The sequence below is a fragment of the Dermacentor andersoni genome, chromosome 6 (assembly GCF_023375885.2).
Source record: "Dermacentor andersoni chromosome 6, qqDerAnde1_hic_scaffold, whole genome shotgun sequence".
In the NCBI taxonomy this organism is placed as follows: Eukaryota; Metazoa; Arthropoda; class Arachnida; order Ixodida; family Ixodidae; genus Dermacentor; species Dermacentor andersoni.
The window spans coordinates 176,825,458-176,846,244 of NC_092819.1; the positions used below are offsets into that span (position 1 = coordinate 176,825,458).

The 20,787-nt window shown below is 46.7% G+C and overlaps 1 protein-coding gene across 1 annotated transcript; it reads right to left on the reverse strand.

Moving 5' to 3' along the window:
• Positions 1–12,355: 12,355 nt before the first annotated feature.
• On the reverse strand, positions 12,356–16,032 carry LOC140219138 (uncharacterized). Its single transcript, XM_072289027.1, has 2 exons — positions 15,943–16,032; positions 12,356–14,848 (listed from the first exon to the last, which is right to left on the reverse strand). The coding sequence occupies exons 1-2, from the start codon at positions 16,030–16,032 to the stop codon at positions 12,458–12,460; spliced, it is 2,481 nt and encodes an 826-aa protein (XP_072145128.1). The 3' UTR covers positions 12,356–12,457.
• Positions 16,033–20,787: the final 4,755 nt, after the last annotated feature.

The following is a 20,787-nucleotide window of genomic DNA, read 5'->3' on the forward strand; positions in this document are numbered from 1 at the left end:
CATTGCTTAAACCAAACGGCATAACCTTGAATTGGTAGAGGCCACCTGGAGTGACGAAAGCGGTCTTTTCTTGGTATTTCTCATCTATGGAAATCTGCCAATAACCACATAGAAAGTCGATGGACTTCGATGGAAAGTCGATAGAAAGTCGTCGATTCGTGGTAAAGGGTAAACGTCCTTATTGGTAATTCGGTTGAGGTGGCGGTAATCAACGCAGAAACGCCACGAACTATCTTTTTTTTTTCTTTGACGAGCACGACCAGACGCCCAAGCACTCGACCATGCTAAACAATACCTCTGGCAAGCATCTTGTTTACTTCCGGTTGAATAACTTGCCGCTCTGCTGTGGACACGCGATATGGTCGGCGGTGAATGGGAATTGCATCACCAGATCCCAGTTCGTTCTTCCTCGTCTCGAGTGATGGCGCCCATGCGCCTCGTTCAAACAATCAAATATCACACGCGTGTAGCGATATTTAAGAAAGTACTTTTATAAACATTAAAAGTGTCTGCCGGCAAGATTTGAACACAGGACCTCTAGCATAGAAGCCCGATATTGGATTATACCATGAACAAGCGAAACTACTCCAATCAGTAGCAATTATGCCTGCTGGCAATCTTATTACCTTTTGCCCTAAAAAAAGTAAATTGTTTTAAACTTTCGGTCCAGATAAACCGTAATAAACGAAGCCACAAAAACGTCCGAAGCCCCAAGCATGAAGATCGGACAAATCCTTGTACTACTCGTCATTCACGTGGTGGCTGAACAAGTGCAACACCAGCGTTTCCTCTGGTAGCTGTAGTAAACACATTGAAAAATTTGCCCTCCCTCACCCTGAGAAGGCTAGCTTATGCTTACCTCCTGTTTTCTACTTGCGAATAAACCATTTGCTCGACCCGTGAGCTTAGTTTGCAATTTTGTTTAGTGCCATTCTTATTGTCAAAGCATGCCACACTGCTTTGCTTTCAGGCGCCGGACCACAGGTCGGCAAAATCAACAGCTTACTCTCAAATTATATATATATTTTTTTGCTTAGAACTCACTTGGATTCAAACTTGCCAAATCTACGCTCAGCTGGGCTAACCAGAATTATATTCATCCAGGTTCGCTTCGACTCGCTCAATCAGAATGAGAAAGGCCTTGTTGGCCAAAGGATCTCACGAAATTCAGTTGTCTCGAATTGAACATATTAAACAAAAATGCCTTCATACCAGGCTAATATGCAAGAACTGCAGACGGACTACAAATGTTAATAATTTACAAGCGTATGCACGATAGTCCTTATGCCCCAACCACTGGCACGCGTCGGAAAGCTTCGGCACGCGCCGAAGCATCAAAAGCGTCGGTCGGGAACACGGCGAAGCGTGACGACGTGCAGCAATTATGTCCACTGCCGATGCTAGACGTTGGTCGACGCGAGGCGAAGCTGCGCCAGCGTGCACCAATGAGAGGCTGCGACGCGTCGCAGGCGTCAACCAATCGGAGGCTGCGAAGCCTCCGGCTGCTGTGCCTATAACGGCCGCCCATGCGAAGGCGTCGGCACCAATGATCGTCCGAGTTCTTTGGACGCACGACGCGCGCGACGAAAAAAGCGACCCGCGACTTATACACCAGTCAGAACATTGTCCCTTCAGACACAGCGATCACCAAGAGGCGTCCGCGCTCACTGCCTCACCGCGTGGGCAGCCAGCGGCGGAGCGTATAAACCAACTCGAAACCAATCGAAACCAACATCCCGGCCACATCGCTAAAAAATAAAGGGAGAAAAGAGATCACGAGCACCGACTGGGACAAATTTAACTCATCAGAGAACGAGACGAACCCACTACCATAGATGACCTCGACAAATGGGTTGAAGAGCTAGGCAAGGACGTCAAAACCGCAACCGAAAGCATACCAGTCACAGCGGAAACACGCAATAGACAACAGACTACTACACATGTGGCAAGCACACGAAAGTCTTCAAAAGAGATGGCTCAAACAAAAACAACAGAAGACTGAAGCTCAAAATTACTCGCTTAGTTAAAGAAATAGAACACCACGCACAAGAGCTGGTAACAATGGGGTCAAACATGCGACCAGATGAATGGAAAACTGGGCCTAAAAGACACGTGGCACCTGCTCAGGTATCTCCTAGACCCTGAAAATTGTAAGACGGCACATAACAAGGACATCGGCCGCATTATACACGAACACCCGCTTCAAGACGACGAACTCCTCGACGAACTCAGGAGCAGATATATAGGTACCTCTGACAAGGAAACGCTTCCCGAGTACAAAGGACCTCCGAATCCAGGAATGGACGAGGAAATAACAACGGCAGAGGTGAGGGCGGCGCTACACAAGCTCCGCACATCCTCTGCCCCGAGGCGGACGCAATCACAAACCGAACTTTGAGAAACCTGGATGAGGAATCAATCAGCGCTATCACAAAACTCTTTAACCAATGCTGGGAAAAGGGCAAGCTGCCGGCAGCGTGGAAACACGCAAAGATAACCTTCATACCGAAACCAGGGAAGCCTACAAATACAAAATTTGAGACCTATCTCCCTCACGTCATGCCTGGGCAAATTGCTAGTACCACGATTCTAGATCGCCTGCAAGAACACATGGACAAGCAGAAACCCTTCCCCAGCACAATCTTGGGGTTTAGACAACACCTCTCCACACAAGACCTCATGCTCAGACTATCGGAGGAGGTCATCAACCCTATTCACAGCAAACAAACCAAAGCAATCCTAGCTCTGGATTTAACCAAAGCATTCGACAAAGTCAAGCACGAGGCTATCACGGAAGCCCTTTCAAATCTAGGAGTAGGCGAGTGAACCCACACCTACGTTAAAGCCTTCCTATTCGCTAGGACGGCAGAGATACGCTTCGGGTCACTCACATCCGACCCTTTCACACTGGGAAGCAGAGGAACGCCGCAAGGATCGGTAGTCTCAACCCTCCTTTTCGATGACACGCTCATATCCATGGCACAGCTGCTCGACGGAATACCAAACCTATCACATTCCCTATATGCAGACGACATTACACTCTGGGTAACCAAAGGGAACGGCGGAGAGATCAAGCACCTACTGCAAACTGGAGCAGACGTAGTCTCAGAACACGCCAGAAAGATAGGATTATCATGCTCCCCACAAAAATCTGACTCCTCGTCATGAGATACAATCCACGAGGCCATACAAAAACCTCAGTCCCTATAGAAATATACGTGGACGACACCCTAGTTCCCGAGGTCCAAATGATCCGGATACTAGGTATGCACCTACAAAGCAACGGCAAAAACACGGTGACTAACAAAAAACTTACGGCATGTGTGAACCAAACCAACCGTTTGATCCGACACATCACCAACAAACACTTCGGGATGAAGGAGTGGATCTTAGGCGTCTAATCCAGGCTTTTGTGCTCAGCCGTTTCGTGTACTCCCTCCGATATCTCAACCTGTATAAAGCGGAGAAGGAAAAGGTAAACTGCCTCATAAGACGAACCTACAAGGTGGCGCTCCACCTGCCGAGATACACATCCACCGAGAGACTCCTGAAAATGGGCGTCCGCAACAGGCTCGACGAACTAGTTGAAGTACACAGAACAGCCCAATACAAAAGATTAACCAAGACACCTGCGGGAAGACACATCCTAAGGAAATTAAACATCCCGTACGAGAGTACTCAAACAAACGTCGGGCCCATACCCAGAGACATCTTCAGTAGCCTCAGGGTCGACCCAATCCCAAAGAACATGTACCCGGAGTATCACACCAAACGGAGACAGGCCCGGGCCACAGCACTCCAGAAACACTACACAAACCATGAGGAGGCGGTCTACGTAGACGTAGCCGAACTCGGAGAACACGACGCTTTCTCCGCAAGGGTAGTAGGAAACGACCTCAAACCAATCACCGCGGTCACCATTCTTGGAAGACACGCCGAATAAGCCGCGATAGCAATAGCTATCACAAATACCGCAGCCAAAATAATTTTCTGCGACGGCCGTGCGTAATTTTGCCATAGGTAGAACCCCCGAACCGGCGCTACAAATTCTAAAGAAAGTAATTTCACGCCCCGCCAGATCAAAATCATCTGGATCCCTGCGTACTTGTCCCATTCCGTGAACGAAACGACTCACAATTTCGCCCGAGGACTCGTCAACCGGGCAGTGAGCTAACCGATCCTGTGAGGAGCAAAAGAGCGCATGATAACCTACCACGAAATTACGCAATACTATAAAAATGAAAGACTAATACCCACCCCCTGACAATTCCTTAACCAAAAACCAGCAGGCCACGTGGAGGCAACTCCAAACACACACCTTCCCCAACCCGTACAAACTATCCATAGTCTACCCAGGGATACACTCCCCCGAATGTACGCTATGCGAGGCCGACAAAGCCGATTTAGCACACATCTTGCACGGAAGCCCCGAGCTCAAACCTAGAGCCGAATGGCTGCTATACAACCGAGAGCAGTGGGAGGCTGTGGTGACCAGCTCGGAACCCACGGTTCAACTGCAGGCAGTGACCTGGGCTTTAGAAGTCGTCGTAAGACACGGTCTGACGGCCACCTCACGAAGCCATCATGACTTCCCACATCTAATCTCATAAATCATTTTCTGTTGACGAATTAAAGTTTTTACCACCACCACCACTGGCGAGTGAACGAACCCAGCTGAGAAACTGTGTCGAAGGAAATGAATTTTCAGGTCCGTTTGGTGCTGCAGTGATTTAAAATATGGCACTCCTGACTTCGTGTGACGTGGTGAATGAACCGTGTGGAACTTGGGGTTGTCAACTACGGCGTAGTTCGTGTGGTGTCGGGTGACAAGTTTAACGGGCAAGCTCTGCGCTGTTTCCAGTGGCAAAGATAACTTCCAAAAGTGAAAGACACTAGTAGCCAAACTATGGAAAGTACTTACATAATCAGCCGTGCCGCCCGTTTCAGCTGACACTGCTCTTCTATTCGGCATGTGAATCCAGTTCAGTACAAGTTCACTGTACTCCTGCACTTGCTTCTTTCAAGTGCATCCGTCTTTTGGGCTAGTTGGGGATAAATCGCTCGTGTAGCAATCAACACTGAGGCACTGAAGCATACGTGTCAACGCAGTGATAAAAAACATTATAAGGTTTAACGTGCCAAAACCACTTTCTGATTATGAGGCACGCTGTAGTGGAGAACTTCGGAAATTTCGACCACCTGGGGTTCTTTAACATAAATCTAAGTACGTGGGTGTTTTCGCATTTCGCCCCCATCGAAATGCGGCCGCTGCGGCCGGGATTCGATCCCGCGACTTCATGCTCAGCAGCCCAACACCATAGCACCGAGCAACCACAGCGGGTGACAACGCAGTCATGTTTGAGTCAGTGTGTCCTTACACTTGAGCACTGCAAAAAGAAATTATCTGTTTGCAATGTGTGCCCCGTGTGCAGTGCATAGCAGGACCTGCATCATGCAAGACGTATGCATGTAGCAGCGTATACCATGATTGCTTCGATGCCTGCTTCGGAAGCAGCAAGTACCGAGTCAATGAAACTGTAATTGATTTTTTCTTTTAGTTTATGGAAAGTGTAGATGGTGTGAGTGCATTGTGGGGAAGGTGAAAAGGTGTCATCAGTGTTTTGTACAGTGAGTATGCTTAAACTGCTGGAATCCCTTCAGCTTCTACTAAAATGTTTCTTGCTGCGATACTATAAATTGTAGTCGGGACAAAGATCTACTCAACACCAAGTTACTGTGTTTGATTAACAAGTTAACACTTCCACAGCAACATGCCGATGCACAGCATATGTGGTTGCAATACATTCTGTAAAGGTGAACGACTGGGCCTACAATAACAAACTTTGTAGCAGCACTGCAAAAAGTGCTGCCATGCGTATCAGCCACAACAAAACTGCTGCACGTCCAACCTACTTCCTTGAAGGCACCTCTATAAAGACGGGTAAGGCCCTTCCCATTCTGGGTGTAACATTTAGCGCTTCTCTCAACTTTTCCACATATGCCACCAGCACTGTATCTAAGCATCGGCCCATTCTTGGGTTAATGTCCCATGTCTCCCTTCTTTGATGACGTTAGGTTTTCCGAGCACTCTACGCTTCTGTCATTCTGTCACGACTTGAGTACTGCTCATCAGTATAGTTCCCGTACCAAACTCGCGATGCTAACTTAAGCTTGTTCGGAACCGGACAACACATACTCTCTACTCCCGTCTTTTCGTTTGTCGCAAGCTCATGCCAGCCTACGAGGATTGCCTCAAACCCCTTAGGTAGCACACCCTGCAATACCAACGCAACATTGCACTAGTCTATACTGCAGGGTGCTTGACGGCTCTCTGAACAACACTAATCTTTCTTCAGTTCGTCTGAACAAGTGGTCAGCACAGCCCGAGCCCTAATCGCACCTCTATGGCCAGACACAACTCCATGATTATATCTGGCATACAAAGCTTTCTCTCCACCCCTCTGGCCATTTGGATTTTCCTTCCTTGAAACCAGACTGAATTGGCACTCCTGCATGTTGTGCACCCGTCAAATGTGTGCCATGCTGTGTTATTGAGCAAGTGTGTGTGTGCGCACGTTGAGGGGAAAGAGGCATCTTCTGCATCCTGTAAATTCCTGCTCTAGATGGCTGGTTATCAGACGCTCCAACATACAGACATGAGCCTCTTTTCTTTAGTCTAGAGTGCCAAGTTACCACCATTATTATTATTAGAATCATCACTACGACCACATTGATGGTGTTGAAACCAGCGTGACACACAATTCGAAATATTTCTGGAGCTTTGTGCGCTCTCACTCTTCTAAACATTTATGATTGCTATATGGTGTGAAATATACTTCAAGTAACCTTCCTTCTCAGTCTGGCACAATGTGTATGCTATCAGTCAATGAAAACCTTGTTTTCAAGTGTACGAAGAGCCTCAAACCTTCCCTTTCTTGTGGTGTTGATGGCATTTCTTCCGCAGAGCTTAACCCTTTGAGACGCTGTCTACACAATTGTGCACAACAGGAAAGCGTATCAATAGCAAAAGCACTGATGAAAGCAATGGTATTTAAAATGTGTTTCATACATCTTGAAACATTTATTGGAACTGTGCTGCAATTTTGAATAACGTGCAGAATGTTTTAGCAAAATGAGTGGGAAGGTAGACGGCTGGGTGTTTTTACTCTGTCAGGATGTTGTATGTAGCGGGTTCACTTCTTTGTTTTTTACAATGTCACGCACCAGGCATAATTTTCAAGTGGCTGCATAAGTGCTTTTCAAAACACGAAATAGTACATGTTCTCATATTTCGTGTTCCTGTAGCGAGTTTTTGCATGGAGTCGAAATTTTGTAAACTTGACAAAACTCGCTAAACAATTGAAAGTTAATATTTTCTGCAGCTGTACACTTTCTATGATTCTGAAGACGCAAGAGATGTGGTGAAAGCAACATTTTAATCAACGGGATAAAGTGGCGTCTGAAAGAGTTTAAGACGTATGGAAGCATACTTGTTCCCTGTTCTCACAAGCATCTTCAATAGTTCCCTAAAGTTTATTGTGTTTTCTAGCACTTGGAAAGTAGCATGGACATTGCCCACGCATAAATCAGGTGCTTGATGTGCACTTACAAACTGCCGACCTATATATATCCTCTGCAGTGCGTCAAAAGTGTTTGAATCGATATTGGATTCCCTGCTTTCTGTTAGTGCTAAGAGCATTTTAATAAATGAACAGCATGACTTTGTGTGCCGACGACTTAAAACTATTTGAGACTGTCAACAGCGTTCACCACTGCATCAACTTACAAAAAGACATTTTTTCACTCTCAAACTGGTGCACAAACAATAAGTACTCTTGAATGCTTCCAATACTATGGCATTAAGTTATATGCAGAAAACGCACCATGTGAAATTTTGATACACCATACGTGATGCTCCACTCTTAGGGTCGATGAAATGAAAGATCTTGGTGTGTACTTCAACAAAATGCCAAGTTTCTCTTCACATATATATAGTTGCACAACATGCCCTTCACGCTCTTGGAATTGCATGCCGTATATTGCATGATTTCCACTCACCTGTTGTTTCTGAAATTCCGCTGTGCCTCCAACTACTAGAGTATGCCTCTGTAGGAGGGGGTGCAACGAGCAAATCTAATTCTGACCTCATTGAACGCATCCAGCATAAATTGATATCTATCTTAAAGCACCACTTTTGCCATTCTGGCGACCACAGTTGAGCCTTCTCAAATATACTTCAACTCGCACCTCTAGATTCAAGACTTAATCACACCTTTTGTTCCTACATTATACATTCTCTAAAGCTTCTTGAACATATGCACTTGTTCGTGCCCCAACAGTATACCAGGTAGCATTCCACATTCGTTGCCTAGCCTTGTTGCAAGATTGTGCTATATAAGACTCGACTCCAAAGCATCAGAGTTCATTTCCTGTGTTTTGTGTATCTGTAGATAATCACGTAGGAACAACTCCCTTTTACTTTTCCTTGTTTCTTTTATTCCCTATTTGTTTCTCTATCTTGCATTTTTTTGTCTACCACATTCATGTTTTCTGTACATTTAGCCTCACATAGCACTCGTTAAGTACACCAGTACAAAGGCTCTCTAGCTGTTCCTGGGCACTACAATGAACATTTGAATGATTGATTATTATCATACTATAATATCATGCTTTTTAAGTATGTACTAGTATGTTATTTCAGTGCAGTAGCTTTCGTGCAATTAAAAAATGGGCAATAATATGCTATGTGCCTGATCATATGAATTGTGCTATTAATTTCTTCCGAATTTTAATAATGGCTGGCTACTGTATCCACTGTTGCGCAATAAAATAATATACCACAGCAATTATTGCGTGCCTCGCAGGACACATTGAATACATCTTTATCAGTCAAAACATCATAGCAGGCTGAAAACAATAAACTGCAATGTTTTTTGCGGTGACGAAGTGTATAAATTGCGGAAATAACCTGTTTATATATTATATTATGCAAATGAGGTGCTCCCATACATTCGTATAAGTGCTTCAATAGTACGACTTGGCAAAGGGCAACGAAAGACCCCTATTAAAACCCTCCAAGACTGAAGCTTGTATTATCTGACGGTATGTCATTTCATTAATGTAAAGACAAACTTGACATGTGAAAACCAGTTAGAATAAAGCATGGCCCCTACACTGTGAGAATGTTTTGTAGCAGTACTCAATGTGAAGGCCTCCAGATGCGGTGTTGATGCATCAAAACGACCTAGAATAATAGAGGTGCTCCATGGGTTAGATTTGACAGAATCAAGAATCTGGGGGGAGACAAGCTACGAATTACATAAATTTTATACATTCTAGATTTTTTTTGTGAGTGCTGCAGGTGTTTCAACTCTTTTTTGCCGATTTTCTCAGAACCCACTTTTTCACGTTTTTCATGCACCAACAAGCATAATTATATTGTCACAGATGCTTTATCTGTATCTGGTGACCCTATTTCACCGGCTAAGAAATGTTAACCGTCGCTCTGTGCAGGATGCGCCTGAACGTATCGGAAGTTTCTCTAATGTTATCGATGGTTCTGTCTGTTGTCTACGAACCTTGTTAATTTGATTGCATACGCGACATGAATTGTAGTTTCTAGAACACGCGCGGGCACCAGCGAATACGCTGCAACTTTCGACGACTGATGTATGCCAACCGACGCGCTTGACCCGCAGATGAGATTTTTGGCGATTGCTGACTTTGATCGCCGCTGCAGTTGCGACTCAGTCTGCACTATTTATTTACCGTCACTACTACGTGACAATATTTCCAACACAGATTTTTTTTCAGTGATACTTTGTGGAATGCTTTGTTGCGTTCGCACTCCCAGGTGATGTGATAGAGTGTAGGTTGTGGGGATGCGCGACTCTCACGCATCCCGATATGTTTCCCCGCACGGCTCGCGTGGCCTGGCGCCCGCGGCGGTCGGAGTGGTAAAAGCGCGGTGCGAGAGATGGCACGAATGTCGCGCCGCTGTGGGGTTACTTGGGTGCGGGTAAGACAAGGCGCTCTCGCTTGGATTCGGGACAGCGAGCGGGACGGATGTGCCGCGCGTGCGCCGACCCATGCTTCTGCGAGACCGTCTCGCGTGGCCGCCTTGGAATGCGCCACCGTTCGAGTGACAGTACGCGCGAACGACCAGGCGTTGGGATCCAGCATGGGGCGAACATATTCGCTCGCTATCCGGTCGCGGTGAGTCGGACTTCTAGATTTGTCGAGCGCCCATCGGCATGTTTTGGGCATAGCAACTTGGCTAGCTGGCATTGATCTATGAAAGGTGCAATAAATGCCCTTGTGATTGTTTGCACGACTGTGTTGTCGTTCCTTTGTCCCAAGGGCAGGTGGCCCTGTATTGTATCGGAAACATTTTATTGAGCACGTGTAAGTTGGGGAAGGAGTTTGTTTGTAGTCTGCGCCAGCTGGTTGCTTCCTCCTTTGCGAGGGCTTTGTGTGGTGGCGGATATCTAATTCTGGTTCCTCTATACAAGTTCAAGGTCTCTGCGTATCCCCCCTCGCAGGCCCGAGTGCGGAGCAATGGGAAAGTCGGCTCACCAGCAGCGAGCTCACGGCCCAAAGGGCCCTAGTGCAGCCTTGGAATAGGGGCTCACCCTTGCTGAAGAGAAGTCTCAAGTCGCCAGCGCCAAGAAGATGAAGACGACGGAGACCTTGTAACCGCGAAACTCTTAAAAGACTCAATAAAAGTTTTCACTCACTCACTCAGTGATACCTTGCACGCCTCGTTCAGTTTGATGTGCAATGAGCTATCAAAAAATGAAATGGTACAAGTTTTTTATATATGGCATCATCGTGCAGGTGATAGCAAAGCTATCTTGCAACAGACGTGCGAGGGCTGATGTCGATATTTTGTGCTCTATTACATAAAAAAAAAACTTTCGGCATGCGTATATTTATTATTCAAACGTGTTTTTTGGATCTAAAAATGCATACAGATCACTAACGTTTTGTTTCAAGCTTGGTTTACAGCAGGCTGTTTTAGGCCGGACTTTGACAAATGAAGACAAAATAGTCCAGCAACAGTGTGCCACAGACAAGGAGCAAGCTTCGGTGCGCGTCAAAGCTTGTCCAGTGGTTGCATGCCCTCTTCCTCCCACCAACACGAAGCGTTCGCTTGCAGACGCGCGCCGAAGCTTGCCGATGCGTGCCAGTGGTTGGGGTATTATATGCATTTCCTCATCTCTTGTTCATGTCTTACAACCAGATATGATGCTCGACCTTGGCAGTGCTGGATTGATTTTGTCAAAAGAAAATGTACAAACGGGATGATTAAAGAATATACGAAATCTGTGCATGCGTGCGATGCCCACTTTTGTTTCTGTGGCACGTGTTTTTGGCAGTTAGGGATAGATAGTCCTTTCTATTCTAGCACTGTACTAATGAAGGCTTGCGTCAAACAAGTTATCCCTGCTGAAATTGTGATGCCACTTATCCACAATTTACAACAGAACTGCAGGAGGCTCAGATAGCTGCAGGGTTTTTCGAGGTGTTAGACACCACTAGGTGCTAAGATTTTTTGGCCTGTTAGGTCCACGAAATGAACCGTAGTTTCATATGTACCATATTAGGTGCTACATAAAAGTTCTGCGAATCCGGTCATAAAAAATGATCACAATGCCTAACGAGCACTGCCTCCTTGAAAGTAGTCCCCTTGAGCATGTATACACCGATCCCAGTATTTCTGCCACATTATTTGTGATTTCCATGCATTCGTGGAACTTTCCAGGTGACAGTGTTGAGGATCGCTTGTGATTCTAACTGGATCTCTTTAACAATGCGAAACCGACATACTTTCAGACTCAACGTTCCGTGGTTGTGGCGCCTAGTCCTGGGTTCCACTGGCGTGAGCGCCTCGCTGGGCTTGGTCCAGGAGAGCCAGTAGCCATGGCTATCCTGATCCTCGTCCGTAAGGCGCACCTACCACTGCCTGTTAAAGGCTTGCAGTTTGTGTGTCAGTCTGTTCATAAAGGCTTGTGGAGTTTATATGTGCCGGTCTGGCAATACCCACGTGATGTGCGGTAACACTGCGGTGTCACTGCACCATGGTCACTGTATCGTGTGTGGTGAATACGGATGAGTGTATGTAGCTTTGGGTATGTGCATGTTTGAAGTTGGCAGTTTAACTTTGGGTGCAGTTGTCCATATTGCCTCCACTGCTCTCTCCGGTGTTCAAGTATGTCGCGCAGTGTAGAGGGGGGCTCGTCACTCAGTTGATCCATAGCTTGGATGCTTAGTATGAGAGCTAGCCAATCCGCCATTGTGTTACCCTCCATGACCTCGTGTGCGGGGCACCAAGTGAGGTTGTGGCAGGGTTCGTACACAATATTTCGCTGAAAATTCAAGGACATTTCAAGGATTTCAAGGATGCAAAAAGGCAGAATTCAAGGAGTGTTAGCATAATTTTATTTCCTCGCATGACTTAGGAAAGGAGCCCTATTTTCGCATTAATTTCTCTTTCAAGAGCTGTTATCTCCGCTTCTTTTTCTTTGGCTGTTCGACGGAAACTGTTGGCCTTGACAAGACAAGTCAAGTCATTTTTTGCTTCGGCGTCTTCCGAAAAGCGATCCGCTGACTCCTGCAAGCACTTAAGAGTTTTTTGGAGCTTTGTCTTCTTCTCTTGCATGCTCTGTAGCTCTAGCTCGAGTTCTTTTCTCTTCAAGGTTACCTGCTGTGCTACAGCTTGCTTCTTCTGTTCGTCCATGTATAACGCATACCTATGCCTGGCTTGGCGCACTGATGACTTCAATTCTTTCGACAGCGGAACGTTAAGCAGCCCACCGTGGGTTTTCACGGCCTCGCAGATGACTCGTTGTGAGATATACGAGAGCTCTGCCATATTTTCGACCGCGATCTGCTTGTTTACACTGAAACCTCTTTCTACTGACGCCTGCCCATGGCTAAGCAAGAGAAGGACCTTCAGTACTTCCCACAACATCGAGAACGCCGGGTCATGTTTCAAAAGGCGCACGAAGAGAACGTCAAGGCGTTCCTGGTCTCTTTCATAGTTTTGCAGTTCATGCCGTTTTTCTTGGCAGAACTGAATGTACTGTGCACACACAATATCCCTCTTGTGCTCAGAAAGAAGCTTGCTGTCAATTAAACAGTTAAGAACAACTTTCAGCTTCCCAAGGCACATTTCTGTCTTTGACATCTCTCTGGGGTCGAAACATGACAACCCTCGAACCAGAGGGTACCTAATAGGACTTCTCTCCATGATTTTCAGGATCATGTTCACAATGAACTTCCGACACTCACCCCTAAATTCAAAGACACACTTGGTACTCGCTTTTCCGCTCTTTAAGATCTTCTCAGCCACTCGTCCAACGTCCACCTTCTCAAGTGACGTGTAATTGGCAGTATCATGAACATCAATTCGCAGCAGTTTCGTGATGCTCGTGGCTTCTGTCAACACCGTGCGCTTCATGAACCTTGCAAGGAGGCTCCTCAAGACAGTTTCAAGCTCTTTCGCTAAAAAAAATGTCTTTGGAGAATCACTCTGAAAAACAGTCAAGAAAGGCTGCACAACCATTGCAACGTTTAGGGAAAAGTTCAGTTTCGCAAGTGCAAGCTGGTCCTTTAGAAAATCACTGACGTTCTCATACGCTCTACATTTCGGCAAGGGTAGCCTATGGTCGCTCACTGCTTCGGTGTAGTGCCTCAAATGCTCCCACATAGCCAGGGCTCTCTCCAGTACTGGCACGTTCTCGACCCAACGGTGGGGTACGAAAGGAAGTGGAAACAGCTTGCTCCTTGTTTCTTCAACAAAATCTTCACGGCGGGCCGGTGCATCATGGAAGAGTGAGAATAAGCTCGACAGAAAGGTGTCGACTGGCCAGCTCGTCGCATGCATTCCTGCTTTGTAAGCATTATGCACTGTGTGCAAGCCACATGAACCAATATCCAAGCACTGAACTTGAAAGTCATTCTTCATGTGCTGCTGCAACTTGTTGAAAAGACTCCAGTTGACATTCGGGCCGTCCATCGAGAGCTGCACAATCTTGCTCATGGGAAAAGACGCGAGTGTTTCCGTCAATTTCTGCATAAGGTCGTCCGCTGTGCTGTGACCCATGAATGTCGAAGTCAGGTATCTGGTTGTCACCTCACAGTTGTTCCACAATCTGACGTGAACATCAAGTTGTTTTCTTTGCAGGTATTCATTCAAGGTTTCGTCAAAAAGCACAACAAAATTGTCAGACTTCTCCATCATTTGTTGTACCTGCGAAGTGAAAAATGGGCGTAGACCGTGGCACGCGACGTACGCGCATTTTTTCTCGGAGCAAGTGAAGCTTCTTGCGACCTCGCTATCCGGAAACATCTTTTGGAATAGCTGAGAAATGGATCCACTGGAGCTGTAGGAGTAGTGTGACGACACAACTTTCATCGTCCACAAAATCTCGGCTTCGATCACGGAATCATGCTTTCTGCAGTCTTCGTCAAGTGTCGCAGCCCGAGAGGAAGTTTCCGTGGTTTCACGCTTACAAGGAGCCGCGGACGTCAGATTTCCAGCTTGCACGAAACTTGCGACGGATGAGCAGCCCTCACCTGCTGCAGTTTTAGATCGGTGCTTCGCGCCTTTCTGGTGGCTCTTCAAGGCAGATTCCCCCATCGTTGCAATGTCGACCGTCTTCTGACATATTGCGCACTTTGCTCGATAAGGATCGCTTGGTTCCGGTCTTACCCAGTGACGATAGTCCGTATGTTGCAGCCACGCAGACTGAAACTTGCACTTCCCGCCTGGCATCTTGTCAAAGCAAACACACAAAGCAAACGCGAACTTCACTGAAATGGCGCGCACGAGGCCGACAGACAACTATAGCGCCTAAGAGAGCACTCACTAGTGCGCCGAGCGCGGGTGTCGCGGTAGCACCGAGAGTGACGCCTGCCGCCGCCGGCCGCTTGGTGCGCTGCACTAAGAGACTGTGCCGAACCATGCTGAGGCTTGGGCGGACTTCAGGCGAGACACGACGCGAGCCTCCCCATTTGCCCGGCGATCTGCCTCTGTTATGCTCTTGTCTCAATCCGCGACACATTCGGGGTCTGTGGACGCGCTGGGTAATGAGAGGAGCCGTTTCTTTCCACGTCTCTGTCTGGGAAATCGCACTTTCGCGACCTGTCTAAAGTTTCTTTTGACAGATGAGCGCACACATAGACGCAAAACACCCACTCACAAGAAGAAATGACTGCAACGAAAGCAGCAGCAAGGCGCGAACTGAACTACGCATTGCAATCAACGCATCGCAAATGAACGCCAGTCGAACTCCCCACGGTTTAGCATGGTGCCGACAGGCATCGCCGTCTGGTGGCCCGCGGCGGCAGGCATCACTGCCCGTGCCAACGTCGCGCGTTGCAGACGCTCGGTGGACGGTGCACTAGAGTATATTCTAGGCACTATAACCGACCGAGCGATATGCCTCGCATTGGATTGGATTCGATTTCCGATGCATATTAGTTGCCAGACGACGTAGGGGCCGCGGGATTTAAAACCGAAACTTCTTGATGTTGCCCTTTAGTCAACGCAGCTTGTTTACATGGGCATTCGTAAGCGAAAGGGCCTTTGAAATCAGCGTGACTTGCAGAGGTACGTCGTTAATTTTCTCTATCTGAACAAATCCCACGGGATTTTCAAGGATTACAAGGAGCTCACGGGTATTCAAGTAGTTTCAAGGGCCCTTGAACTTATACTGTCAATATCAAGGATATTCAAGGGTTTCAAGGGGCTGTGCGAACCCTGGGTTGTGGAATCTGGTAATTTGATTCCCCAGAATTTTTATTACTAAGCGCGGCGCCGTCCCGGAGAGATACAGGCGACAGGCGATTTGAGTCTGTGAGTATGGCTGTAGACAAGCCCCTGTTCTCTGCGTCCCTTATTGCAAGTGCAATCGCTGCGGCTTCTGCCGTGCTGACCGATTTTGCCCTGGCCGATGCCGCTATCATGCAATTTTGGTTTGTGGCTACCACAGTATACTTGTCCTTGTCCGACTCGCTCGAGTCCATGGTGGGTACAAGAAAAAGTCCCAAGGGGTGATGTCAGACGAATAAGGTGGGTGCTAAAGTACTGCGATTTGTTAGGAAATCGGGAACTGTCAAACTGTAAGTGATGTATGAGCAGGCGCGTTGTTGTGAAGAAGCCAGTTGCTCTTCCACTTCCCCATACATTTGTGATGAATGCTTTCATAAGTGCCTCAATGTCACAGTAAAGCTCGCTATTCAGTTTGTCCAGGAGCTACGGCTTCCTTGTGAACAATTCCATGTAGGTAAAAAAAAAAAGCATGAACTTCACATTGCCACGAACTCGACATGCTTTTTTCGGCCACGGAGAATTTGGCAACTTCCACCGTAACGACTGCCATTTGTTTTCAGGATCGTAGCTATAAACCCATGTTTCATCCCTGGTTATTTCACTGGAGAAGAAGGTGGGATTGTCTCCGACTTGTTGCTTCCGTTCCGTACAGAGACACGGTGCAGCTTGTTTGCCACTGAGCAGTCTTGGCACGAATTTTGCACCAGTGTGCCTATTGTTCAAAACATATGGTAAAATTCGCGTAACTATGATTACGATTATCCTAGAATGTCACAGACATCCCTTATAGTAATCCTGTGATTTCCAAAGATAGCCTTACGAACTTCCGCTATTCTTCTGCCATAAAAGAGCGTCCCACTTTGGCTCATGGTGCCAACTCCAAAAGCACCCTCTAGCATACAATGAGTTTCAGCCGCAGTTTTGCCATGTTTAAAACAAAACTTGATGCAAGCCTGCCATATTGGTTGCTAAGGTACGCGCCAAATCAGTGAAGCATTGCGTTGCAAAACAACACTTCGCAAAACACTACTTCTTAGATGCAAGTCGAGTACACTCATCCGCAAGGCATACTGCTAAGCTAAATCTAGTGGCGGAAATGTGTACCACTGTTTGCTCCCGGTTTTCAAATTCCCATAACTTCTGGGTAGCACCTCGCAAGTGCAGATGCGTAATTCCAGCAGTGACACTGCCAACAACCATATTTGCTGTCAAGTGTGCTGAACGTGAGGATTAAACACGGAGAATGGAAAATATTAGTTGGAATTCATGAATATAAACTAACCAACTACGTGTTAATCTATTCAACTATTCTGCTGTGCTTATTCTTGAGAATCAGTGTGGCAGCTCTACAATGTGCCAAAACGCTTAAGCCAAATGTTTAATGTCGCTCGACTATCATTGAACTAATTTTGGTTGTACTGAAGACAAGCTCCAGCTATATTACCGCCACATTTTTCATCTTGATGCTTCCTTTAGTTGATATGTCAACTGATACCATACCTGCCAATCTGGCGACATAAAAAATAGATTTATTTGCGCCAACGGGGGGGGTGGGGGGGGGGGGGTGGTGGTGGTGGAGGCTGCATTCACTGTTGCAACTTCCAGTGGGACTGGGGGGCGTTTTGTTCAAGGCAGTATTGGAAGAGTCCTTTTCAGGACCTTGCAGTAGCAGACTTCGCCCACTTCAAAAATTTGTCGGAGTAGCTTTGCTCAAAACATGGTCCAGACTGACGGCCCTTCACTAGTAGCCGGTCTTGGAGGGTGGTGTTGCACACTGCTGAACGGAACTAAGTCCTAGTTTCTCGCGCCGTGCTAAAAATCATCTCGCACTCTGCGTTGTTATGCGGTATCACGAGTAAATCCAGCATCACCTTAGCAACTTGGTGAAACATGTTTTCTATCAGTGTTAATTTTTCCAACCACAGACCACTGCACTTCCCACCTTTCTTCATTCAAATGTCCTCTGGGAGACTACGCCTGTAGTGTGGCAAACTCAGCTTCGAGAGCATCTAAAGCGTCTTCAGCAGATTCATTGGAATCTCGGGGCAGCAGCTGAGGAAACTGAATAAAGACTCGAGAGCGATGCTTGTGAAATAAATTTCAGGTTCGCCACGTACGCATTCTTCAGTTGTGTCCACATCTATAGTGCTTCGCCTCGCCGCATTTCGGAAGCATTTTCCGTAGAAGAGGCCCAACGTAGTCGATAACATTAAGGTGTAGGCTGTGTTCGACGAGGAATCTCGTCGCACTTGTTCTGGAGAAAGTTCACTATGTTGCCTTGCTGCTCAGCGGTGTGAACATAGCTTTGATGCTTCGCCGTGGAAACCCGCAGTTTCAAGTCACCTTTGACATCGCATCCACACGTCGTACAAAATGCAAAATGTTCTCTTCTTGATGTCAAAAAGCATGGAAATTCAGAAGATCGCAAAAACTTCTCCAAATACTTTTTCATGGGCTTTGATAGCGCCATGGCATCAAGCACACGAGGATTTTAACTTTACAAGGTGCATCGCACAGACAGCTTAGCTAACACTAATCATACACACAAGCATCAGCAACAAGATGCACAGTGGAGAAAGACATGCATGAAATGCAAGAGCAACATTGGCTCTGGCTTTGGTCAGCTTACTAGGCACCGTAGTCGGCTGCTTAGTCGATGATACCGATGGTGCTAGTGCTGCCGCTGTTGGTGATGCTGACAACTACGATGTGGCTGTAGATTCCGCAGTGCCGGTTTCGCAAAAACCATTATTGCGCAAACAGAGACCACTTTTCGGGAGATATAAGACAGTGATCGTACAATCGGAAAGCTTAGTCAAAAATCTGGCTAATCGAGAGGGTTGGCAGGTATGTAATACTATCAGCACCTGAAAATCGTTAACCTCAAATTTTGTCTAATTAGAACAAGATAAATTCCAGGTTGTTTACTTCGGATAAAGGAGTGTGCTTACCAGTGAAAAATACAAATGTCGGAGCAACCGCAAAAAGTTGCAGTCACTCAGTGGCTTGGTTTTCAATGGCCTTAACCACAGCTAACATCAGCAGTCATTTATGACTTTTGTCAGAACTTTCAGGTGGGGCATTTATGTACATCTGCGCTAAGGAGACTTCGTGCCAGCGCACTTCAAAAAGTTGCTTTAAATCCACCATGTATAAGATCAGAGGGACTTTCCTGTACAATATGAATCGCCTTTTTATCATTTAACCTCGCATCATTGCTGCACCCTCCCTCACAACGTGAGGGCAGATTCTGGGATTTTACGTGCCAAAACCACAATTTGATTGTGAGGCACTCCACAGTGGAGGGCTCGGTTATTTTGACCACCAGGCAACATTTGACGTACCTACATGAAAATCTGGCTACGATTTGATCCCGCAACCTCATGCTTAGATGCGCGGGCGGGTAGAGAGGGCAGATGAGGGTGAAGAAGGTCCTTGTGAGGGTGCCCATGTCTGATTGTCTACCTGCGACGCGACCCTTGCGCCACACTACATAGCACACCGATTTCTCACTTGCACATTGTATCAGGGTGTCTACCAGGTTGACATTTCCAAATTCCCTGAGTTTTCCAGGTTTTCCCTGAGTGCCATTGCAAATTTCCCTGAGTGATGCAGAACTATGTTTTATGTCAAGACGGACTGAAACCATACCGCCTGATGCTGTTACTCTCTAGTAAGCGCATGAAAAAAATAACAAAGCGACTTAATCCAATTTGAATACTAAGGAGCAGTGTTTATGTTATTCAAAAACAGAATAGAAGGCAGGGGTTAGTAAAATGCACAGCAAATAAAGTGTCTTCGAAAAAAATTGCAAATGGGGTCGGACATTATCAAATACGAATAAAAAGGAGATGGATATAGAAGCAAATATTTTCTAATATGAGCTATTTCTATCAACTGATAGCAACCTCAGTGGGATGAGGCCCGAACTCTGTCACAATTGAGATTTTCTCTCAACAGCTCGTAAGTCAACCTTAACAGTCCTAACATACTCTCAGCCCGCGCACGACGCCCGAGTGTTGTGTTTCACTGCTTTAAAGAGTTTATTTTGGTTTCGATGAGGGACACGTGCATCTCGGCATAAGCCAAAACTTTGTTTTGAGCTCAAGCTCCTTCAAAACGGCGGCAGCAAGCTTCTTTTCTCGTTTATTCCTCAATGCGTAGGTCACTTCTGTTCTTGTCCGCCTTCCGCCACTCGTTCGCCCCAAGGACCATTTGAAGCATCTTGATCAATTGCACAGTCCACGACTGATTTTTCGAACTCCCTAGGGGCCGCGAAAATGTGCGAAAAATCGGCCAGTTGGAAAAAAATAAATGCGTGTCATTTACTGCCCTTAGGGGCTCAAACCACCACAGGCACGTGAAAACGCTCTGAAGGCCTGTAGGTGCACATATTAGGCATACCGGTGCTCGTACTCTGACAGGAAATACCGGGTGCCCGGGTGTATAATTAAGGAATACATACTGTGTTCCGTGGCAATAGCCCCTTCCCACGCTTGTTATGCTTCACTGCAATACTTTTCCGTAAGCTTTACCAAGTAACATTTCTGTACAGAGGCGAAGCTGACTTTCAGGAACCGGCATTATGCAGCGCACAGTGTTTTCTAAGTTTCTAAGCCAATCGCGAGGACCACTAAGGTGGAGTCCGTGCCATTGCTGACAGCAGCTAAGTCTTTCAATAAAAAACTCGGCACCCAACGGCAAGAAGCTTCATAGCGAACGTCGAAGCAGCTAGGCCTAGCGTTGCCGCAGTGGTGGCAACGGGTGCCAGCGGATCTGCGTGCGAGAGAGCCGGTTCGAGGTGGCGAAGTAATCAAAACGGCAGCGGTGGTGCCTTTGATTATTGCCGTTTCGAACCTGCGGTCACGGCAAAACGTCCGGAAAATCGGACGGCAAAGAGTTCTTGCGTCGGAAATTTCACACGTTCTGATACGTTGACTCTATGGGGT